Below are 23,074 nucleotides of genomic sequence, written 5' to 3'. Positions count from 1 at the left end.
CTACACATTATGTTTTTTATTCCAGGGTCGTTTCTCTATCACCTCAGCTGTTTTACACCTAGGCCTATATCATTAGGATCAAGAATATAAAAGGTAGCATAAATAGCTTATATAGAAATATATAATATACCTTTCTCTCGCTAAGAGAAGTTCTTCCATAAGCCAATTATTGTATTAGTTCTACCGTTAACTTTAATCACTTTATCCCAGTGTTAACCAGCCCACACACACTAGAGACAACAACCCTGTTGACAATACCTAATCGATCCATTTGCCAGTGTGTATCGGAAGAATAATCATCCTTTATATTTTTTATACTTACTGTAATTGATGGATTAGGTACTGAATTTACTGTAATTGCTCGTCTGAGGCTACATCACCATGACCACTTATCGGTCTGTAACATTTACTGAACTTACTGTAATTAATCGTCTGAGGCTACATGACCATGACCACTTATCCCACGATGTCAGTGGTGCTGCATTGTGCCCTTCTCCCTGAGTGTGCTGTGCAATCCGAAGCGTCTTTCACTCGCATTGCTCTACGTCACGTGAACGGGTCTTTCTCACAGGTTACAAGTGAAGACAGACACATCTGGGACGCAACTGCGCACGTCCTTATTCAATTCCAAGGTGCATATTGAAGATATTGGAAGAACTGTCCACATTTACTTTTTGTCAACCAACAAGATGAGTAGGCCTAACGAACAGCAAAAGCACTAGCCTATATCAATCTACTATCCCCCCTAGTACAAAAGTCAACCTATTCTATTCTGTGCGAGAAATAAATATTCCAAACATAGTCTGGGACAGTTGTGGAATGTGATAGATCCCAAATTAATAGAACCACTAGCATCAAAAAAACTTTTTTATGCAATGTGGCTGAAGCAACAGATCAGGAAGTGTAGCGTAAAATGTTGGTAAACTATTAGGGTATTTTTTCACATTATAAGCGCAGCAATGTGCACATGGTAGTAGGCTATAAGCGTGAATGTTCCATTAGCGGAAAACACCATTATCAAAAGTGATTGAAAATGCAATTATGCATGTAATGCTTTAATTATAAAGGTTTTTATGGTGAAATGTATCTTCTACAAACTTGAAATTCACGCACTGCTTATACTGTATATATATGCCAGTTAGGCTCTACACCCCTTGTAAAGCGGATTCATGTGCTTAATTTTAAGAAGTTATTTGGCCACCTTAGTTGTGCTACTAACCTTATTAAATCATATAGGCCTATGGGCTGGGCTACATGAGGTGTAGACTGCCACTATGATTAGAAAAAAGTTTTCCAAAAAAAGCCATTGTTTCTTATGCTGGGCATCATTCACAAGTGATAATATATAATTCCCAAGTGATAGGCTAATATTGTCACCCATCAGACTATTCTTGATTTAATCCTGTCTTTACATATACTAAATAATATATGTATGACATTTGTATTGATTTAGAATGGACCATTATCATGCACCTGTATCAAAACAGGGGCAGCGGCAAATCTTTTAATAGTAAATGAAGGACGCTTTTCCCCGTGGTTTATTTTCATGCCAGTCAGGTAGGCTATACTCCTGTTGTAAATATAAGCAATGTGCTTAATATTAGGAAAGTTGAGAAATAAATATAGTAGGCCATAGCCTATAGAAAGCTGATGAGATCCTCCTCTTTTTATTAGTGGCAATCACTCTGTTTTCTCCCGCAATTGCATAGCCTATAGAAAAGTTGCACAACATGAGCTCATGGGCTCCCATGAAGTGTTTGATTAGATTTTCGAATACATATGCATTGATGTCAGAGTGATTTCAGGGACAATAGAGTGCTGAATATCAGGCAGTTAGCAAGTTTAGTAGGCTACTAATGACCAGCAGCAGCATCAGAGTTTGGAGAAGACTAATTACCGTGACTAAACGGTCATGTGGAATTTGACTGCCTTCATGACTCGTGACCGCCGGTGTGGTGATAATACCGTCACTGCAACAGCCCTACTTGAGACGGTCATATAGGGGGTTTCCTATGACTGCAGCTATGTTTTTTTCTGGTATCGTCATTGTAATTTCCGCTCTATCAATATTGATGACCTTGTAACGCTGTGTGTAGTCTTTTGAAATGCTTTCTATAAATAATACAGAGATTGAATGAGCCAGCTGATGATCATAATAATGTCCAAATTAGATATGATTTATATGTAACACTCATACAAAAAAAAAATCATCTTGTCTTGTGGTGGTCCTGCAGAGCTCAGAGGACGAGTCGCAGTGGGTGGAGGAGCTGCTGAAGCTACACACAGCGCGGGTCAGAGACGTGGAGATCCTCACAGGCCTGGACTTGTACCGCTCCACCACCCTGAACTACACCCAGACCCTCTCCCTCAAGACCTACCTGCACACCTTCGAGAGTGACACCTAAAACAGACACACACAAACTCCCTCTCACTGTATCTCTGTATCGTTTTCCCTCTCTTCTCAATTTTCATACTGTGTTTCACTTACCCTCTTTGTCTCTCCCCTCTTTGTCCCACTGGGCACAGATGTAAATTCAACGTCTATTACACGTTGGTTCAACGTAATTTCATTGAAATGACGTGAAAAACAACTTTGATTCAACCCGTGTGTGCCCAGTGGGGTCTTTCTCTTTCTCTCTCCCCAGTACATGTCTGATCCTTAGGTGTATATTTTTTATAGTATTTGTCATATTTATTATGTAGGGGATAAAAATGCTGCCACTTCGTCACACTAATCCAGAGAGCTCTTGTGTTCGAAATAGGAGTGCAATTAGACTTTTGTTGTGTATGGTTTGAGAGAAAGTGTTGTGTTGTGAATTAAGTGTTTGTTTGGGGAAGTGGAGGAATGGGTTGGATTAGGTTAATGGAAGCTTTGGTTGCAGGAAGATTATGTCATATCCAGTGGTGGAAAAAGTACCCAATTGTCATACTTGAGTAAAAGTAAAGATATCTTTAATAGAAAATTGAAAGTCCCCTAGTAAAATACTACTTGAGTAAAAGTCTAAAAGTATTTGGTTTTAAATATACCTAAGTATCAAAAGTAAATGTAATTGTTAAAATATACTTAAGTATCAAAAGTAAAAGTATAAATCATTTCAAATTCTTTATATTAAGCAAACCAGATGGCACCAAAATTTACAGATAGCTAGGGGTACACCAACACTCAGACATCATTTACAAATGAAGCATGTGTGATTAGTGAGTACGCCAGATCAGAGGCAGTAGGGATGACCAGGGATGTTCTCTTGATAAGTGCGTGAATTTGACCATTTTCCTGTCCTGCTAAGTATTCAAAATGTAACCAGTACTTTTGGGTGTCAGGGAAAATATATGGAGTAAAAAAGTACATTATTTTCTTTAGGGAAAAAATGAAGAGTAAAAGTTGTCAAAAATATTAATAGTGAATTAAAGCACAGGTACCCCAAAAAACGACTTAAGTAGTAATTTGAAGAATTTTTACGTAAGTACTTTACACCACTGGTCATATCTATTAATACTGCAGAGTGATGATCTACTATAGCCTGACGTGTCTTTGTAATTGGTGTGAAGACTTTATTGCCACCTCCTACACTTACATAAGGTTTAAATAAGGATGACATAGCAAATGTTGAAAACAGTCGAGACACCAATGACAACTTTCTGTAATACTTTATTGGTGACACAAAGTGTTGTTCGGGTTAGCTAACAGACTAGTGGTGTGCGTTGGTATTATGGGTGTTAAAAGTGCTAAGTCAGTTGTTATAAGCTCTTATAACTGTGTTATAACGTAACTTTAACAACTGGTATATGATGTTTATGACAGTGGAGTCAAGTGCAGTGTTTGGCTGTTTGGCTTTGAGCATACTGTACTAAATCTACTACTGATAACGGCCCTGCTTGCAGAACACTTGACTCGTTGAAAGTCCTACAGATTCAGCACAATTAACAAACATTTTCATGTCACTTAATACAACCTCCATTGATGGCCTCAGATGTTATGTTGATGGTATCTGGTTATATTTTTCCCTTCTAAATTGTGTATTATTAACATGTGGCAAGGTTCTGATCAGAATAAATTCTTATAATGTTGCAGATGAGCATTTGAGTAATTTTTGTTTCAATAACCATGAAATCAAAATAACTGGTTATACAGTAGGAAGCCTGGCACACCAAAAATAGTTCAGAATTTATGTTATGTAAAGAGGCATTTGAGGGAACCATCTAGTCAATATTTGAACCTTGGCTGTAGTATTTGGAGTAAAACCAAAATGCAAAGTTTAGGAAGTGTGTTTTCTTATGCTATACTTAAGCAATAAGGCACGAGGGGGTGTGGTATATGGCTAATATACCACACCCCCTCGTGCTTAATTGCTATTATAAACTGGTTACCAACGTAATTAGTATTTCTTGGCTCAAACCACCCAGTCTATAATTGGCTGTTTATCCATGAGGAATGATTGTGCAAGCTACCCACTAAAATCTGGGTGGTTGTTATTTCAGATTTAGATGACAGTGGCTTTGCAAAGTCCAGATAATGTACGAAGTGCCGTTCCCTGCTTCAGTGAAAGTGTTGATTTCCTTCAAAGAGCCATGAGGCTTTGTATTTGGTGCCAGCAAATCGTGGTAGTCCTGGTTCATAAATCAATTTGTGGATGATATCGACACTAGTCCCCCGGGTGTCAAAGTGTGTCCCTTTTTATTGTATAAAGCACTCAGGCCCGTCCGATAATGTCTGGATTGTCTTCCACAAAATGCTATCAAACAGTCAGGGAGTCAGGAAGTCAGGGCTGCGGTCACCCCCTCTTCAAAGGGGGAGACACTCTAGACCCAAACTGTTACAGACCTATATCCATCCTGCCCTGCCTTTCTAAAGTCTTCGAAAGCCAAATGAACAAACAGATCACCGACCATTTCGAATCCCATCGTACCTTCTACGCTATGCAATCTGGTTTCCGAGCTGGTCATGGGTGCACCTCAGCCAAGCTCAAGGTCCTAAACGATATCATAACCGTCATCAATAAAAGATAGTACTGTGCAGCCGTCTTCATTGACCTGGCCAAGGCTTTCGACTCTGTCAATCACCGTATTCTTATCGGCAGACTCAACAGCCTTGGTTTCTCTAATGACTGCCTCGCCTGGTTCACTAACTACTTCTCAGATAGAGTTCAGAGTGTCAAATCGGAGGGCCTGTTGTCTGGACCTCTGGCAGTCTCTATGGGGTTGCCACAGGGTTCAATTCTCGGGCCGACTCTTTTCTCTGTATATATCAATGATGTCGCTCTTGCTGCGGGTGATTCTTTGATCCACATCTACGCAGACGACACCATTCTGTATACATCTGGCCCTTCTTTGGACACTGTGTTAACTAACCTCCAGACGAGCTTCAATGCCATACAACACTCCTTCCGTGGCCTCCAACGGCTCTTAAATGTTAGTAAAACGAAATGCATGCTCTTCAACCGATCGCTGCACGCACCTGCCCGCCCGACTAGCATCACTACTCTGGACGGTTCTGACTTAGAATATGTGGACAACTATAAATACCTAGGTGTCTGGCTAGACTGTAAACTCTCCTTCCAGACTCACGTTAAGCATCTCCAATCCAAAGTTAAATCTAGAATCAGCTTCCTATTTCGCAACAAAGCCTCCTTCACTCATGCTGCCAAACATACCCTTGTAAAACTGACTATCCTACCGATCCTTGACTTCGGCGATGTAATTTACTAAGTAGCCTCCAATACTCTACTCAGCAAATTGGATGCGGTCTATCACAGTGCTATCCGTTTTGTCACCAAAGCCCCATATACTACCCACCACTGCGACCTGTATGCTCTCGTTGGCTGGTCCTCGCTACATATTCGTAGCCAAACCCAATGGCTCCAGATCAGCTATAAGTCTTTGCTAGGTAAAGCTCCGCCTTATCTTAGCTCACTGTTCACCATAGCACCATGCATTTTTTGTTTTGAGATGCCTGAAAACATACGCATGCTCACTGAATGTCATCCAATGCCAAATACACTGAACGTATAAAACATTGTAACAGATATTTTTGTGCTGTCTTGCCAACTTTGGGGCAGCAGGTAGCCTAGTGGTTAGAGCGTTGGACTAGTAACTGAAAGGTTGCAAGATCGAATCCCTGAGCTGACAAGGTAAAAAAAATATGTCGTTCTGCCAATGATCAAGGCAGTTAACCCACTGTTCCCAACGTGCGGAGACATGGATGTGTATCAAGGCACAAGGCAAGACCCAGATGCAGACACAGATGGATGGAGTCTTACAATGTAGGCTGTCATTGAAAATAAGAATTTGTTCTTAACTGACTTGCCTAGTTAAAATAATAAGCTCAGGAGTTGTCATGACAGCACAGACAGGTCTGCTACCTACTAGCTGTATCTGTTCCTCTGATACAACTCCAGTACATTTAATCACCAGTCACATTGACCCAGCATGTCCCTTCATTGACCTTCACTCCAGACAATACCAGAACCTTGTTGTCCTCATATCGTTATTGGGAGCTGTGTGTGTTCTAGAAAATGGTCCCCGGTGGTCAGAACAGCCGCCTGCTGCAGCCACTGCTGACTGACATGGAGTACAAGGTGACGGTCGCCGACGGAGACGGCCCCGGTGTCAGCCGCATGGGACGCACCTGTAAGTCTGTCTGCATGACCTTCTCTCCATGGTGACACGGACTCTGAGATATATGTCCTGTTCTGTTCAGGACAATGGAACCCTCTGTTCTTCTGTATTCTTCTTTCAGGTGGAATATGAACTTTAAATATATACACTGAGTGTACAAAACATTAAGAAGACCTGCTCATTCCATGACATAGACTGACTAGGTGAATGCCATGATCCCTTATTGATGTCACCTGTTAAATCCACTTCAATCAGTGTAGTTGAAGGGGATGAGACAGGTTTAAGAATGATTTTTAAGCCTTGAGACAATTGAGACATGGATTGTATATGTGTTCCATTCACAGTTCGACTGGGCAAGACAAAATAATGATATAAGTGACTTTGAACGGGTTATGGTAGTAGGTGTCAAGCGCATTGGTTTGAGGGTGTCAAGAACTGCAATGCTGCTGGGTTTCACACACTAAACAGTTTCCTGTGTGTATCAAGAATGGTCCGCCAATTTTCTGTCATAGACAAAGGAACTCAAAGGGTGTGATGATATTAATTAACAAAAATGTTGATCTGAATGTGCAAATAGTCAGGAATGATTCACAAGGAAGGTGGATACTTTTGAATATGAAAGTGGACGAAAAAGAGATTTGGCTCATTAATCTATATGGTCCAAATCAGGATGATCCATACTTATTCGTTTATACCAACATTTATACCAATTTATTGAACTTACAGGCAACAAATGATCTAATCATTATGGTAGGTGACTATAACAGTGTTAAGTACCTCAATGGGCCGTAAAGGTAATCACTCTAGAAACTATCATCACCGTGCCCTTAAGGAAATCCCAAATATTATGGACACATTAGAAAGTGGATATTTGGATACTAGAAAACCCTGACCTAGTGAGATATACATGGAGGAGACTTAATGAAGCTAGTCGTCTTGACTACTTCCTTGTCTCTTTCTCTCTTGCATCAAAGGTTAAAAAACGTTTTAATAGGAGACAGAATGCGATCGGATCATCATCTAATTGGCATTCACATAACTCTTATAGATTTTCTACGTGAACGGGGATATTGGAAATGTAATCAAAGTTTACTGGAGGACAACTTATTTTTAACTAAGACAAAATAATTTATAACAGAATTTTTCCAGTATAATATAGGTTCAGCAAATCCCCTTATTGTTTGGGATACCTTTAAATGTACCTTCAGGGGTCATTCATTCAATATTCATCAATAATAAAAAAGCCGTTTCTGGCTAAAGAGACAAGACTAACAAGGGAAATCCATGAACTAATAGTACAGGTAGAAAGCAATAAAAACGATACTAGAGATACAAAATATGTTAGAGGGAAAACAAAAAGAACTTGAGGAACTTATCCAAGAACGATCTAATGTAATCTATTACAAAAATAAAGCAAATTGGATGGAATATGCAAAAAAATGCTAAACATTCTTCCTGAATCTCCAATACAGGAACGCTAACAAAAAGAATTTGCAGAAACTCGTTACTGAAGACGGAGTCATCTATGATTCTCCGAATTATATTTTAAAAGAGGAGGCTAATTATTTTAGGCAGATGTTCTCTTTTCCGTCTCATCCTCTCCCACTGAATGAAGATTATGGTAAGAAATTCTTTCCAAATAATATAAAAAATGGAAAATTAACAAATGTACAGAAAGACCCATCAACACTCACAATGATAAAGTGAAAACATGTTTATTTTTTTTGCAATTTTATTGAAAATGAAATACAGAAATATCAAATTTACATAAGTTTTCACACCCCTGAGTCAATAGTTTGTAGAACCACCTTTGGCAGCAATTACAGCTGTGAGTCTTTCTGTGTACATCTCTAAGAGCTTTCCACACCTGGATCATTCTTTTCAAAAATTATTCAAGCTCTGTCAAATTGGTTGTTGATCATTGCTAGACAACCATTTTCAGGTCAAGCCATAGATTTTTTAACTTGGACACTCGGGAACATCCACTGTCTTCTTGGTAAGCAACTCCAGTGTAGATTTGGCCTTGTGTTTTAGGTTGAACTCTGTAACGTCACCATTGGCCTCATGTTGAAATCGCTGAGCAGTTTCCTTCCTCTACGGCAACTCAGTTAGGAAGGACTGTTGTATCTTTATAGTGACTGGGTGTATTGATGCACCATCCAAACTGCAATTAATAACCTCATCATGCTCAAAGGGATATTTAATATTTGCTTTTTTATTTTTACCCATATAGGAATGGGTGCCCTTCTTTGCGAGGCATTGGAAAATCTCCCTGGACTTTGAGGGACCTTACAGATATTTGTATGTGTGGGGTACAGAGATTATGTAATTCAAAAATCATGTTAAACACTTATTGCATGCAATTTATTATGTGACTTGTTAAGCACATTTTTACTCGTGAACTTTTTTAGGCTTTCCATAACAAAGGGTTTGAATACTTGACTCAAGACATTTCAGCATTTATTTTTTTACATTTCTAAAAACATAATTCCACTTTGACATTATGGTATACTGTGTGTAGGCCAGTGACCAAAACATCTTAATTTAATCCATTTTAAATTCATGCTGTAACACCACAAAAATCTGAAAAAGTTAAATGGTGTCATCTGTCTGTCAACTCACTTTCAGTGACCGCTGTTGAGCAGAAGCACACATTGTTGGGGAGACCAAAAATGCTGTAACCCAGCAATGACTACTGCCTACTGTATCATCCAGTCTTTGTCAATGCAATAGCAAGAGATCCCCCATGCATGCCAGTGTGGAACTCATTCACTGTGGACAAACCTGTAAGAGTTCCATGTCATTTCATCTAAAGGCCATCATTTTTACAAATCAAGTGTAACTGATCAAGTGTAATTTGTTTGACATTCATTTGAACTCTCGGTTAGAAGGTCTAACTTTATGTGAATGTCATGATATTTGTGCACCCACAAGTGTTTATATGAGCTATTCTTTACATGAGTTATGATGAGTAAACAACGCCTCTCAGAAATCAACTTTGATTGAAGTCTCTCACTGTATGACAGACGCCAAATGTGAGTTGACTTGGGGGTGAGGTTTAATGTGGATGTGTCTTGGTGGTGGCAAGGAAACAGCCATCTGTCAGAATGTTGCCTGCAGCTGTTTCCCCCCACTCAATTACAACAAAAACCTCCCGCAGGTTGAGTTCAATAACTACAGGTAGCTGTATGGTGAGATGCCAGAGGTTTCTGGTGGTAATGGGGCTACCTTGGCAAACATGTCAGCATGGTCATACCTTCCTGTGTGGTGTCTTATATACAACAGCAGTTCCCAGATCCTGGTGCATAATACACAGGGTTTCTCCCTCCCAATATTGACTGATACCATTCAATTTATTTATTTTTTAAACACATTACAAGTAAAAGTTGTGTCTAGTAAAATGTTAATGCCGAGTGGCAGGTCTCTCTCCATTTAGAAACATCAGTATAAAGCCTGTCTGTCGTTCAGGACTCCATCACATCATCTTGCAAGTCTCCAAGTGCCGGCTCCATAGATGCATCTATGAACACATACAGTCACTGTTCCACTGTTCTATTACCAATGGTAGTTAGAATAGGTTAAACAGTATCTGACAAAGAAACATATACTATGTTGAAGTTTGAACAGGTGAGACTAAACTTACTTTATTCTGGTCTCCCCATCGACGACCGTTGGTGTGCAGGCAAGAGGAGAGGCTGGGGGTGAGGTTTTAGCCTGTGCGCCGTTGATGGGCATGGCAGCATAGATCAGCTCCTGGCCCCTCATCAAAGATACTGGTCGGTCACACACAGAGCACAGATTACATTATCAATGGTGGTTATGATTAGTATGGTGGAACCAACATGATCGCTGCATTCACCTTTATTTCACTTCAGATATCACGAAATGTGAAGTGAAATAGAATGGTAAATGCAGTGTTCAGGCTAGTTCCACCAGCCTGGTTATGAAGGTGAATTGGGACAAAACTCAAAACTGTTTTGACCTTAGACCAGGTCAAATGTCACCAACCTGATTCAAGTGTCCTCCCTGTTCAATTTATAGAAATTCTCACAGCGAGGCATGTCTGCTTGATGCTAAGGGTCCCCTTGGTGGTATTCTCTATGTTGCATGTTTAGCTTCAAACTGGACATCTCGATCAACTGCAGCAGGCAATCCTCATAAACAATGTACTTCCTCATCTGATGAGGTGGTGTTGACTGAGGCGGTGACAGGGTGATACAATTTTATTATAAAAAGGACAAAGCTTTTTGATAATGCACATCACAACCAAAATGACTACCACTTGTATCTGCTTGTCTGGGTAATTACCCTACTAGTTTATCAAACCAGGTATTTTTTTTACACAACTTTTCACATTACACACATTACCGTTGTCGATGAAGACGTCTGTCATTCAGGTAGTAACTCGGGTCAAGGTAATTCTAGGTCGTCACTAGTTACCACAAAAACAAAGTCACAAAGGCCGCCGATTTCTACAATTTCCCGTCTTAAAATGTGATTATAAACATAACCCTTGCCTTAACCACACTGCTAACCTTATGCCTAACACCTAAATTAAGTACATGTTTGTTTACATAAGTTTTTGTTTTCATACATTTTTACAATATAACCAATTTTGACTTTGTGGCAACTAGTGGAAACCCTAATTCTATGTTTTACAGATGAAGATTGACTGTGGCTCCAGATTGGATTAGATTTAGGCCGATGACGCCGTTACATTTTGTTGCTCATAGTTCACTGTATTAGTCAGACTCAGACATAAATTAGCTACCACCATATCTGCATCTATTATTTAGTTTTGCCCTAGACCAATGGTTCCCAACTCTGGTCCTCGAGTACCCTCCACAGTACACTTAAAAAAAAAAAAATTTACCCCCTTTTCGTGGTATCCAATTGCTAGTAATTACTATCTTGTCTCATCGCTACAACTCCCGTCTGCGCCACCCGGGAGGCCCAACAGTACACATTTTTATTGTAGCCCCAGACAAGTACCCCTAATTCAATTTGTCAGCTAATCATCAGGCCCTCAATTAGTTGAATCAGGATTGTTTGTCCGAGACTAGAACAAAAATGCGTGCTGTTGAGTGTACTTGAGGACCAGAGATGGGAACCACTGCCCTAGACAATACAGAATACACTTGTATGAGCTTTGAACTAACATTAACTTGCAAATTCGACGTGTAAACTAACGTTAGTTAGCCTGTATCTGGCTAGCCTGCCTCGCTAGCATTATCTAATTAGAATGTTACATAACCAGCAGTATCTTTGTCATTATCTAGGGAGCAAACTACGCAAACGTTAGCTAGCCTGCCTCCCTTTATTAAAAGATAGCTACCTAGCTAACGTACATAACCACATCGTTAACTAAATTATACCAGAGAGGTCAATATATTTAAATATATCTGGTTATACTCACCACCACCGGTTGTTGCACACACACAATGCTAGCGTTACTGGTACAAACTTGGGGACCGACAAACTCCAAGCGCCTATTCCGATCATTCCGCAGGGCATGCAAACTGCATAATTTTGGCTCTGGGGGCATGGTCAATCCATATATGGCCATGATTCTTCTTTGAAAGCATTGGGGGCGATGAACCCCCTCACTAAAATAACAATCTACTTCTTCCAGGCATCCAACTGTCAAAATAATGAGGAATATAGTCTTACTGATGTACGTCATTGTTTGTGTTATTTCAGATCTCATCAATACGTCAGAGGAGTATGAGTTTAAGAGTGCGTACACACTTCACAGTCTGAGACAACTCTCTCTTGCTTCATTTTAAACATGTTTTTCCTCTCTAGTTCACTCACTGCATTCTTAATTTAGCAGGTCTTTGTATATTGTGCATTCGGAAAGTATTCAGACCCCCTTCCCCTTTTTGTTACGTTACAGCCTTATTTTAAATTGGATAAAATAAAATCCTCATCACTCTACACACAATACCTCATAATGACGAAGTGAAAACAGGTTTTTATAAATTTTAGCAAATTTATAAAACATAAACAGAAGTACCTTATTTACATAAGTATTCAGACCCTTTGCTATGAGACTCGAATTTGAGCTCAGGTTCATCCTGTTTCCATTGATCATCTTTGAGATGGTTCTACATCTTGATTGGAGTCCACTTGGGGTAAATTCAATTGACTGAACATGATTTGGAAAGGCACACACCCGTCTATATAAGGTCCCACAGTTGACAGTGCATGTCAGAGCAAAAACCAAACCATGAGGTCGAAGGAATTGTCCGTAGAGCTCCAAGACAGGATTGTGTTTAGGCACAGATCTGGGAAAGGGTACCAAAACATTTATGCAGCATTGAAGGTCCCGAAGAACACAGTGGCCTCCATCATTCTTAAATGGAAGACGTTTGGAACCACCAAGGATCTTCCTAGGGCTGGCTGCCCAGCCTAACTAATCGGGTGAGAAGAGCCTTGGTCTGGGAGGTGACCAAGAACCCGATGGTCACCCTGACAGAGCTCCAGAATTCCTCTGTGGAGATGGGAGAACCTTCCAGAAGGACAAACATCTCTGCAGCACTCCACCAACCAGGCCTTTATGGTAGAGCGGCCAGACGGAAGCCCCACCTCAGTAAAAGGCACATGACAGCCCGGTTGGAGTTTGCCAAAAGGCACCTAAAGGACTCTCAGACCATGACAAACAAGATTCTCTGGTCTGATGAAACCAAGATTGAACTATTTGGCCTGATTTCCAAGCGTCACATCTGGAGGAAACTGGGAGACTAGTCAGAATCGAGGGAAATATGAACAGAGCAAAGTACAGAGAGATCCTTGATGAAAAACTACTCCAGAGCGCACGGACCTCAGACTGGGGCAAAGATTCACCTTCCAACATGACAACGACCCTAAGCACACAGCCAAGACAACGCAGGAGTGGCTTCGGGACAAGCCTCTGAATTTCCTTGAATGGCCCAGCCAGAGCCAGGACTTGCACCCGATCGAACATCTCTGGAGACACCTGAAATTAGCTGTACAGCGACGCTCCCCATCCAACCTGACAGAGCTTGAGAAGATCTGCAGAGAAGAATTGTAGAAACTCCCCAAATATAGGTGTGCCAAGCTTGTAGCGTCATACTCAAGAAGACTTGAGGCTATAATCGCTGCCAAAGCTGCTTCAACAAAGTACTGAGTAAAGGGTCTGAATATTTATGTAAATGTGAATTTATAATAACCTGTTTTTGCTTTGTCATTATGGGGTATTGTCTGTAGATTGATGAGGGGGAAAAAACAATTTAATCAATTTTAGATTAAGGCTGTAATGTAACAAAATGTGGAAAAAGTGAAGGGGTCTGAATACTTTCCGTATGCACTGTATGTGAGCTTTTCTCTATCATACAAGAAAATCTTAGAAATCTCACAAAATGGAATCATGAAACACAGTGTAGCAGAGCGCTTTGGGTGGGGCACAGAGGATTGCAGTGAAATCATATTGTTCAGTCTTAACCCGTGTTTTATTTCTTGCTTTCATTAAGGTTTGTAACAGGTACACATATTCCAATCCCAACCCATTAATCTGTGCTCAAGAGCTGTACAACCAGTGAGCAGCTGTAACAATGAGCTACAGACCGTTTCCTTCATGATACCACACAAAGCAGACAACTCAGAGAGCTGTATTGTAAAGCAACCATATCACTTCCAAAGCACTGGACTATTTATTTGTAAAAACAGCAAAATACAAGAAAAACTGTACAGGTCTAAGAATTGAAAGTACAGAGAGTTTTGGAATGATGTAGATTCTGTATTCTCTTTCTCCTACCACTGACAAACACATAGGGAAATACAAAAAAAAGTATTATAACATTGAGAAAACACCTATATTTTAATGTGTTTTGAAGACAGTATCACCTTTTGCATGACCCTTTCCCAACACTTGTCAACAATTTTGGTGGATACCCCTGGTTCACACCTTGATGTGGATTGTGTTTAGTCTGTACTGCAGATTGGATTAGATTTAGGCCGGTGACGCCGTTACGGTTTGTTGTTCCTAGTTCATTGTGCTAATCAGACTCAGACATGAGTACCACCATAGCTGCATCCATTATTTAGTTTTGCTTTAGACAATACGGAATACACGTGTATGATCTACGAACTAACTTGCAAATCCGACTTGTAGGCTAACATCACCTAGCCTGTAATTAGCTAGCCTGCCTCGCTAGCCTCATCAAATGATAACTTTGCACAACCAGAAGTATCTAGAAAATACACAATACACTTGTATGAACTATGATAAATAACTAACGTTAGCTAAAAAAGTGTTATATAGTTGAGAAAACATCTATACTTTCATGTGTTTTGAAGACAGAGTCACATTTTGGCATGACCCTTTCCTAATACCTGTCAACTATCATGATGTTTTGGTGGAAAACCCCTGGTTCGTAACTTGTGTGGAATTCGCATTGTTTTTGTCTGTACCTCAGTCTTGTTGTGTCTACACCTCTGTAGTCATAATTAGGGTCTGTGTCACTGATCTGCTTATTCTTATACTTCCATAGAATGGTGACACGGCATCTCTATGGGTTGAACACCACCCGTGGTTCCACCAATCACGTGTCAGAGATGTAGAGTGGATCACAGGACTGGATTTTTATCAAGGTAACACAAGACCTATTCCGGAACTTCTAAGAATAAAGACTCTCCCAACTGCTGCCATTCACAGAAGGCCTTGAAATGAATGATCTTTTGAAATATACCTGTATTGATAAAGGCATTTGATAATTATGATGGACATGTTTTGTATAATATATGTATATACAGTGAGTGTACAAAACATTAAGAACTCTTTCCATGACAGACTGACCAGGTGAATCCAGGTGAAAGCTATGATCCCTTATTGATGTCACTTGTTAAATCCACTTCAATCAGTGTATTTGAAGGGAAGGAGACAGGTTAAAGAAGGATTTTTAAGCCTTGAGACAATTGAGACATGGATTGTGTATGTGTGCCATTCAGAAGGTGAATGGGCAAAACAAAAGATTTAAGTACCTTCAAACGGGGTATGGTAGTAGGTGCCAGGCGCACCGGTTTGTGTCAAGAACCACAACGCTGCTGAGTTTTTCACGATCAACAGTTTGCCGTGTGTATCAAGAATGGTCCAACACGCAAAGGACATTCAGTCAACTTTGGGGAAGCATTAGGGGAACAAAAACAGGATTTTATATTTTTTTTGTCTAGTGTGGCTATTTATGATTAAAAATCAATGCAAGGAGTTTTTTAAATCTATTAATTAATGCTGGTTCTGTCCTGTAAGAAATATAATGTGTAATGATGAGCTATATTTGTGTAATACTGCCATAACATTTTCGAATGATGCTGAAGAGCAGCATCACCATAAGTCTTTTCCCCATTAATAAATTCCAGTGCAGAGATGATCCCCTAATCTTACATTTTAGTAATTTAGCAGCTCTCGTATCCAGAGTGACTTACAGTACAGTAGTGTGTACATACATCTTCATACTTTTTTTCATACTGCTCCCCAGTGGGAATCAAATCCACAACCTTGGTGTTGCAAGTGCCATGCTCTACCAACTGAGCCACACTGGCAACAAAGACCTGTTTGACAATTACAGGAAGCGTATGAGCTAATGCAATATTTCCACTCAGCCAAACCTTCCCATGGCTTTACTGTTATCTGCTGGCATAGAGACAGCAGATAACAGGAGACCTTCTGACCTCTTCCTCTTTTTTATTTGAGATATTAATAATGCAGCATGATTGATATGTATTACTGCAAAATGTCTTCATGAAAAGGTGTGGTTCTCCTAAGTAATGAGCATTTGGCCTTATGTCCCCCAGTCACTCTGGTGGGTAATAAGTTGTTCAGTAGCATTGTGGATCATTGGTTATTGGAAGTGCAGTGTAACATATTGACTATTCTATCGAGGATATATCGATTTTCCTTTTTACTCATACTCCTGACATCACATTTCCAGAAAATAAATTGACCCAATGTACTTTATGCGCATGTAGAAGGCTGAGCAACAAATTGTTATCAATTCATCACCATTCATACAAAATGGGGTTTTAATGGCTCAATACTGTGGAAAGGAGGCTGTGGGGGGAATTTCCTTCCAAGCAACACTTATTCTTCCAACTCCAGCTTTTAGATTATTTATTTGGATGTGATTCATATACCATTGCCAAAGCAAGGAAAGTTGGAACAATCTAGTGTGTGTGTGTGTGTGTGTGTGTGTGTGTAAGAGAGCGATAGTATGAAGCTTGTGGAATTATAGCTTGATCTGGTGGATGTTGAGCCGAAAGTTATATTTAGTCTTGCCAAATCTCATTTGGTGTAAGTCAACTACAGTTACTAATGATCACGAATGTGACAGCAATACAGTAGACATAATAATAGTGTGTGTGAAGATACAGTTGAAGTCGGAAGTTTACATACACCTTAGCCAAATACATTTAAACTCAGTTTTTCACAAATCCTGACATTTAATTCTAGTAAAAATTTTCCGTCTTAGGTCAGTTAGGATCACCACTTTATTTTAAGAATGTGAAATGTCAGAATAATAGTGCAGAGAATGATTTATTTCAGCTTTTATTTCTTTCATCACATTCCCAGTTAGTCAGAAGTTTACATTCACTCAATTAGTATTTAGTAGCATTGCCTTTAAATGGTTTAACATGGGTCAAACGTTTCAGGTAGCCTTCCACAAGCTTCCCACAATAAGTTGGGTGAATTTTGGCCCATTCCTCTTTACAGAGCTGGTGTAACTGAGTCAGGTTTGTAGGCCTCCTTGCTTGCAATCTTTTTCAGTTCAGCCCACACATTTTCTGTAGGATTGAGGTCAGGACAATGTAATGGCCACTCCAATACCTTGACTTTGTTGTCCTTAAGCCATTTTGCCACAACTTTGGAAGTATGCTTGGGGCTATTGTCCATTTGGAAGACCCATTTGTGACCAAGCTTGATGTCTTGAGATGTTGCTTCAATATATCCACATAATTTTAAATCCTCATGATGCCATCTATTTTGTGAGGTGAACCAGTCCATCCTGCAGCAAAGCACCCCCACAACTCACTTCTGTCATCATTTAGTGCTTTGAGAGACTAGTCAAGGATCATATCACCTCCAGCCTAACTGTTATCTTAGACCCACTTCAATTTGCCTACCGCCCCAATAGGTCCACCGACGATGCACTCGCCATCACACTGCACCCTGCCCTATCCCATCTGGACAAGATGAATACCTATGTAAGAATGCTGTTCGTTGACTACAGCTCAGCATTCCACACCATAGTACTGTTGTGTCTCTGACTATGATTAAATGAGATGACAGGCTATTTTATCAAATTGATTACCTACTGTTTAATTGATTACGTAACTGAATTATACTATGAAACAATTAACTAATTCGTAACCTGGGGCACCACGGAAGAGAGTTCATAGAGCTGCTGTCTTCTGAGAGATCGCCATTGTCCTTTGAAGAATCTTTCTGGTCGTCGTGTTGTAGAGCGGACATGTTTAAGTACCCTCAGTTCTTAGGAGATTGTCTGTCCTTTCCTAGGCCACATACATTTACAGCTGATAACTCGACGTCTAGGATGTATCACTTCTTTAGTGAATAAAAGTTCAAAGTTCATACCAAGTTACCAAAATCAACTCGTGTTGTATTCTGGCTGGTGTAGTCGAAATTCACCATTCCAGCGTGGTGATCATCACCTGCACGTTGAAATTCGCCCTTCTAAACGTTAGGACAGCAGTCCTCACATTTCTGGAACTATATGTTAATGATCGTTACGGGAGCTTTGTACTAGGGAGGAGAAGGGGCGTGTATCATCCTTCTAACCAATGTCTGTGCTCCTGTGGGTGGGGTTACTGATTGAGCACAAGTTTACTTAGGAAACATTTATTTTATTTAGGAGGCTAAAATTACATTTCATCTTTTCTCAAATAGTTTCATATTTAGACATTTAAATTGCACAACAGTTCCATGTGAATCTGATAACTAGAGTGTGTCGACTTTCCAACATACAATTTATGTCTTTAAGTACCAATGGACACTTTCAACTGGTTGAGAAAGGGAAATATTGTTCCATTTCCCAATCTTTTGATGTTACCATACTTTCTCTGTGGTAACAAAGGGCTTTCCAAGAGTCCATTCTGTAGAGTGGAGAGAGAAGGGGGAAAGGTATTTATAGGGGGGGGTCATAAACCTCTCCGAACAGGGCAACGTCATGACAGTACCCTCCAAACTCATCATTAAGCTTGAGACCCTGGGTCTCGACCCCGTCCTGTGCAACTGGGTCCTGGACGTCCTGACGGGCCACCCCCAGGTGGTAAAGGTAGGTAACAATATCTCCACTCCGCTGATCCACAACACTGGGGCCCCACAAGGGTGCGTTCTCAGCCCTCTCTTGTACTCCCTGTTCACCTACGACTGCGTGGCCATGCACGCCTCTAACTGAATCATCAAGTTTGCAGATGACACTAGTGGTAGGCTTGATTACCAACAACGACGAGACAGCCTACAGGGAGGAGGTGAGGGCCCTCGGAGTGTGGTGTCAGGAAAATAACCTCTCACTCAATGTCAGCAAAACAAAAGAGATGATCGTGGACTTCAGGAAACAGCAGAGGGAGCACCTACCTATCCACATCGACGGGACAGCAGTGGAGAAGTTGGAAAGTTTTAAGTTCCTCGGTGTACATATCACTGACAAACGGAAATGGTCCACGCACACAGACAGTGTGGTGAAGGCGCGACACCGCCTCTTCAACCTCAAGAGGCTGAAAAAATGTGGCTTGTCACCGAAAACCCTTACTAACTTTTACAGGTGCACAATCGAGAGCATCCTGTCGGGCTGTATCACAGCCCGGTACGGCAACTGCACCATCCTCAACCGCAAGGCTCTCCAGAGGGTGGTGCGGTCTGCACAACGCATCACCGGGGGCAAACTACCTGGCCTCCAGGACACCTACAACACCGATGTCACAGTAAGGCAAAAAAGATAATCAAGGACAATAACCACCCGAGCCACTACCTGTTCACCCCGCTTCCATCCAGAAGGCGAGGTCAGTACAGGTGCATCAAAGCTGGGACAGAGAGATTGAAAAACAGCTTCTATCTCAATGCCATCAGATTGTTAAACAGCCACCACTAGCACAGTGAGGCGGCTGCCTACCTACAGACTTGATATCATTGGCCACTTGAATAAATGGAACACTAGTCACTTTAATAATGCCACTTTAAGAATGTTTACATATCTCGCATTACTCATCTCATATGTACTATATACGGTATACTGTATCCTTTACTATCTATTGCATCTTAGCCGCTCTGTCACTGCTCATCCATATATTTTATACTTATATATTCTCATCTCATTCCTTTACTAGATTGTGTGTATTAGGTTTTGTTAGATATTAGGTTTTGTTGTGGAATTGTTAGATATTACCTGTTAGATACCGCTGCACTGTCGGATCTAGAAGCATAAGCATTTCGCTACACTCACAGTAACATCTGCTAACCACGTGTGTGACGAATAACATTTGATTTGAAGGAAAGTTAAGCTGCAGCTGGCCCAGAACATAGCGACATGTCTTACTCTTCATTGTGATCAGAGGGATGATATAAATGCTATGCATGCCAGTCTCTCTTGGCTAAGAGTTGTGGAGAGACTGACTGCATCACTTCTTCGTTTTATAAGAAACATTCATGTGTTGAAAATTACAAATTGTTTGCATATTCAACTTACACACAGCTCTGATACACACACTTACCCCACCAGACATGCCACTAGGGGTCTTTTCACAGTCCCCAAATCCAGAACAAATTCAAGAAAGCATTCAGTATTATATAGAGCCATTATTGCATGGAACTCCGTTCCATCTCATATTGTATTGCACAAATAAACAACAAACCTGGTTTCAAAAAACAGATAATGCTATACCTCATGGCACAACCTCTCCCCTATTTGACCTAGATAGTTTGTGTGTATGCATTTATACGTAGGCTATGTGTGCATTGAAAAGAAAATATATGTAGTTCTGTCTTTGAGCTGTTCTTGTGTATTAATGTTTTGTATTATGTCATGTTTCATGTTAAGTGTGGACCCCAGCAAGAGTAGCTGCTGCTTTTCAAATCAAATCATACTAGTCACATGCGCCAAATACAACAGGTGTAGACCTTACAGTGAAATGCTTACTTACAAGCCCCTAACCAACAATGCAGTTAAAAAAAAAGATAAAAGTAACAAGTAATTAAAGAGCAGCAGTGAAATAACAATAGCGAGACTATATTCAGGGGGGTACCGATACAGAGTCAATGTGCGGGGGCACAGGTTAGTTGAGGTAGTATGTACATGTAGGTAGAGTTATTAAAGTGACTATACATAGATGACAACAGAGAGTAGCAGTGGTGTAAAGAAGGGGGGGCATTGAAAATAGCCTGGGTAGCCATTTGACTAGATGATCAGGAGTTTTATGGCTTGGGGGTAGAAGCTGTTTAGAAGCCTCTAGGACCTAGACTTGGTAGCAGAGAGAACAGTCTATGACTAGGGTGGCTGGAGTCTTTGACAATTTTTAGGGCCTTCTTCTGACACCGCCTGGTAAAGAGGTCCTGGATGGCAGGAAGCTTGGCCCCAGTGATGTACTGGGCTGTTCGCATTACCCTCTGTAGTGCCTTGCTGTCGGAGGCCGAGCAGTTGCCATACCAGGCAGTGATGCAACCAGTCTGGATGCTCTCAATGGTGCAGCTGTAGAACCTTGAGGATCCATGCCAAATCTTTTCAGTCTCCTGAGGGGGAATAGGTTTTGTCGTGTCCTCTTCTCGACTGTCTTGGTGTGCTTGGACCATGTTAGTTTGTTGGTGATGTGGACACCAAGGAACTTGAAACTCTCAAACTGCTCCACTGCAGTCCCGTCGATGAGAATGGGGGGGTGCTCGGTCCTCTTTTTCCTGTAGTCCACAATCATCTTCTTTGTCTTGATTACGTTGAAGGGGTTGTTGTCCTAGCACCACACGGCCAGGTCTCTGATAGGCTGTCTCGTCATTGTCGGTGATCAGGCCCTACCACTGTTGTGTCATCAGCAAATTTAATGATGGTGTTGGAGTCGTGCCTGACCGTGCAGTCATGAGTGGACATGGAGTACAGGAGGGGACTGAGCACGCACCCCTGAGGGGCTCCTGTGTTGAGGATCAGAGTGATGAATGTGTTGTTAACTACCCTTACCGCCTGGGGACGGCCCGTCAGGAAGTCCAGGATCCAGTTGCAGAGGGAGGTGTTTAGTCCCAGGGACCTTAGCTTATTGATGAGCTTTGAGGGCACTATGGTGTTGAATGCTGAGCTGTAGTCAATGAATAGCATTCTCACATATGTGTTCCTTTTGTCCACGTGGGAAAGGGCAGTGTGGAGTGCAACGGCGATTGCATCATCTGTGGATCTGTTGGGGCGGTATGCAAATTGGAGTGGGTCTAGCGTTTCTGGGAAGATGGTGTTGATGTGAGCCATGACCAGCTTTTCAAGGCACTTCATGGCTACAGACGTGAGTGCTATGGGTCAGTAGTCTTTTAGGCAGGTTACCTTAGTGATCTTGGGCACAGGGACAATGGTGGTCTGCTTAAAACCTCTCTGGGATATGTGGGACGCTACCTCGCCAACAGCCAGTGAAATTGCAGGGCGCCAAATTCAAACAGAAATCTCATAATAGAAATTCCTCAAACATACAAGTATTATACACCATTTTAAAGATAATCTTCTTGTTAATCCAACCACAGTGTCCGATTTCAAAAGGCTTTACGGCGAAAGCATACCATGCGATTATCTGAGGACAGCGCCTAGTCACAAAAAAAACATACAGCCATTTTCCAGCCAAAGAGAGGAGTCACAAAAAGCATAAATAGAGATAATGTTAATCACTAACCTTTGATGATCTTCATCAGATGGTACTCATAGGACTTCATGTTACACAATACATGTATGTTTTGTTCGATAAAGTTCATATATATATCCAAAAATCTCAGTTTACATTGGCGTGTAATGTTTTGCCTCCAAAACATCCGGTGATTTTGCAGAGAGCCGCATCAATTTACAGAAATACTCATCATAAACATTGATGAAAGATACAAGTGTTTTACATACAATTAAAGATAAACTTCTCCTTAATGCAACCGCTGTGTCAGATTTCAAAAAAAGCTTTACAGCTAAAGCACACCATGCGATTATCTGAGTACAGCGCTCAGCCACCAAAACAAGCCATACAGATACCCGCCATGTTGTGGAGTCAACAAAAGTCAAAAATAGCGTTATAAATATTCACTTACCTTTGATGATCTTCATCGGAATGCACTCCCAGGAATCCCAGTTCCACAATAAATGTTTGTTTTGTTAAAATAAAGTCCATCTTTATGTCCAAATACCTCCTTTTTGTTAGCGCGTTTAGTTCACTAATCTAAATGCACAAGGTGTGGGCACAAAGTCCAGACGAAAAGTCA

The 23,074-nt window shown here is 40.8% G+C and overlaps 1 protein-coding gene and 1 long non-coding RNA gene across 6 annotated transcripts in view; one reads left to right on the top strand and one right to left on the bottom strand.

Moving 5' to 3' along the window:
- LOC139558957 (autotaxin-like) overlaps positions 1-4,071 on the top strand; it is a 38,183-nt gene extending 34,112 nt beyond the window's left edge. For both annotated transcript variants that reach the window (XM_071374488.1, XM_071374487.1), the window contains one exon: positions 2,235-4,071. In XM_071374488.1, coding sequence (XP_071230589.1) covers positions 2,235-2,405 — 171 coding nt within the window. In that variant the 3' untranslated portion in view covers positions 2,406-4,071. The remainder of the gene's footprint in view (positions 1-2,234) is intronic.
- A 4,243-nt stretch (positions 4,072-8,314) lies between these two features.
- The window catches only part of LOC139558959 (uncharacterized), a 38,080-nt gene continuing 23,320 nt past the window's right edge, over positions 8,315-23,074 (bottom strand). Inside the window, exons 3-6 of one of the 4 annotated variants that reach the window (XR_011671672.1) lie at positions 12,032-12,255; positions 10,984-11,047; positions 10,259-10,811; positions 8,315-10,135 (exon numbers count right to left, since the gene is read on the bottom strand). This is a non-coding gene — a long non-coding RNA (uncharacterized lncRNA). Of the gene's footprint in view, positions 10,136-10,258; positions 11,048-12,031; positions 12,256-23,074 lie in introns of all 4 variants that reach the window. The other 3 variants (XR_011671671.1, XR_011671670.1, XR_011671669.1) reach the window with 3 other exon arrangements.

Source organism: Salvelinus alpinus, chromosome 29, assembly GCF_045679555.1.
Source record: "Salvelinus alpinus chromosome 29, SLU_Salpinus.1, whole genome shotgun sequence".
Classification (NCBI taxonomy): Eukaryota; Metazoa; Chordata; class Actinopteri; order Salmoniformes; family Salmonidae; genus Salvelinus; species Salvelinus alpinus.
The sequence above is the reverse complement of the archived record's forward strand: the minus strand, read 5'-3'. Positions and strand labels throughout refer to the sequence as shown.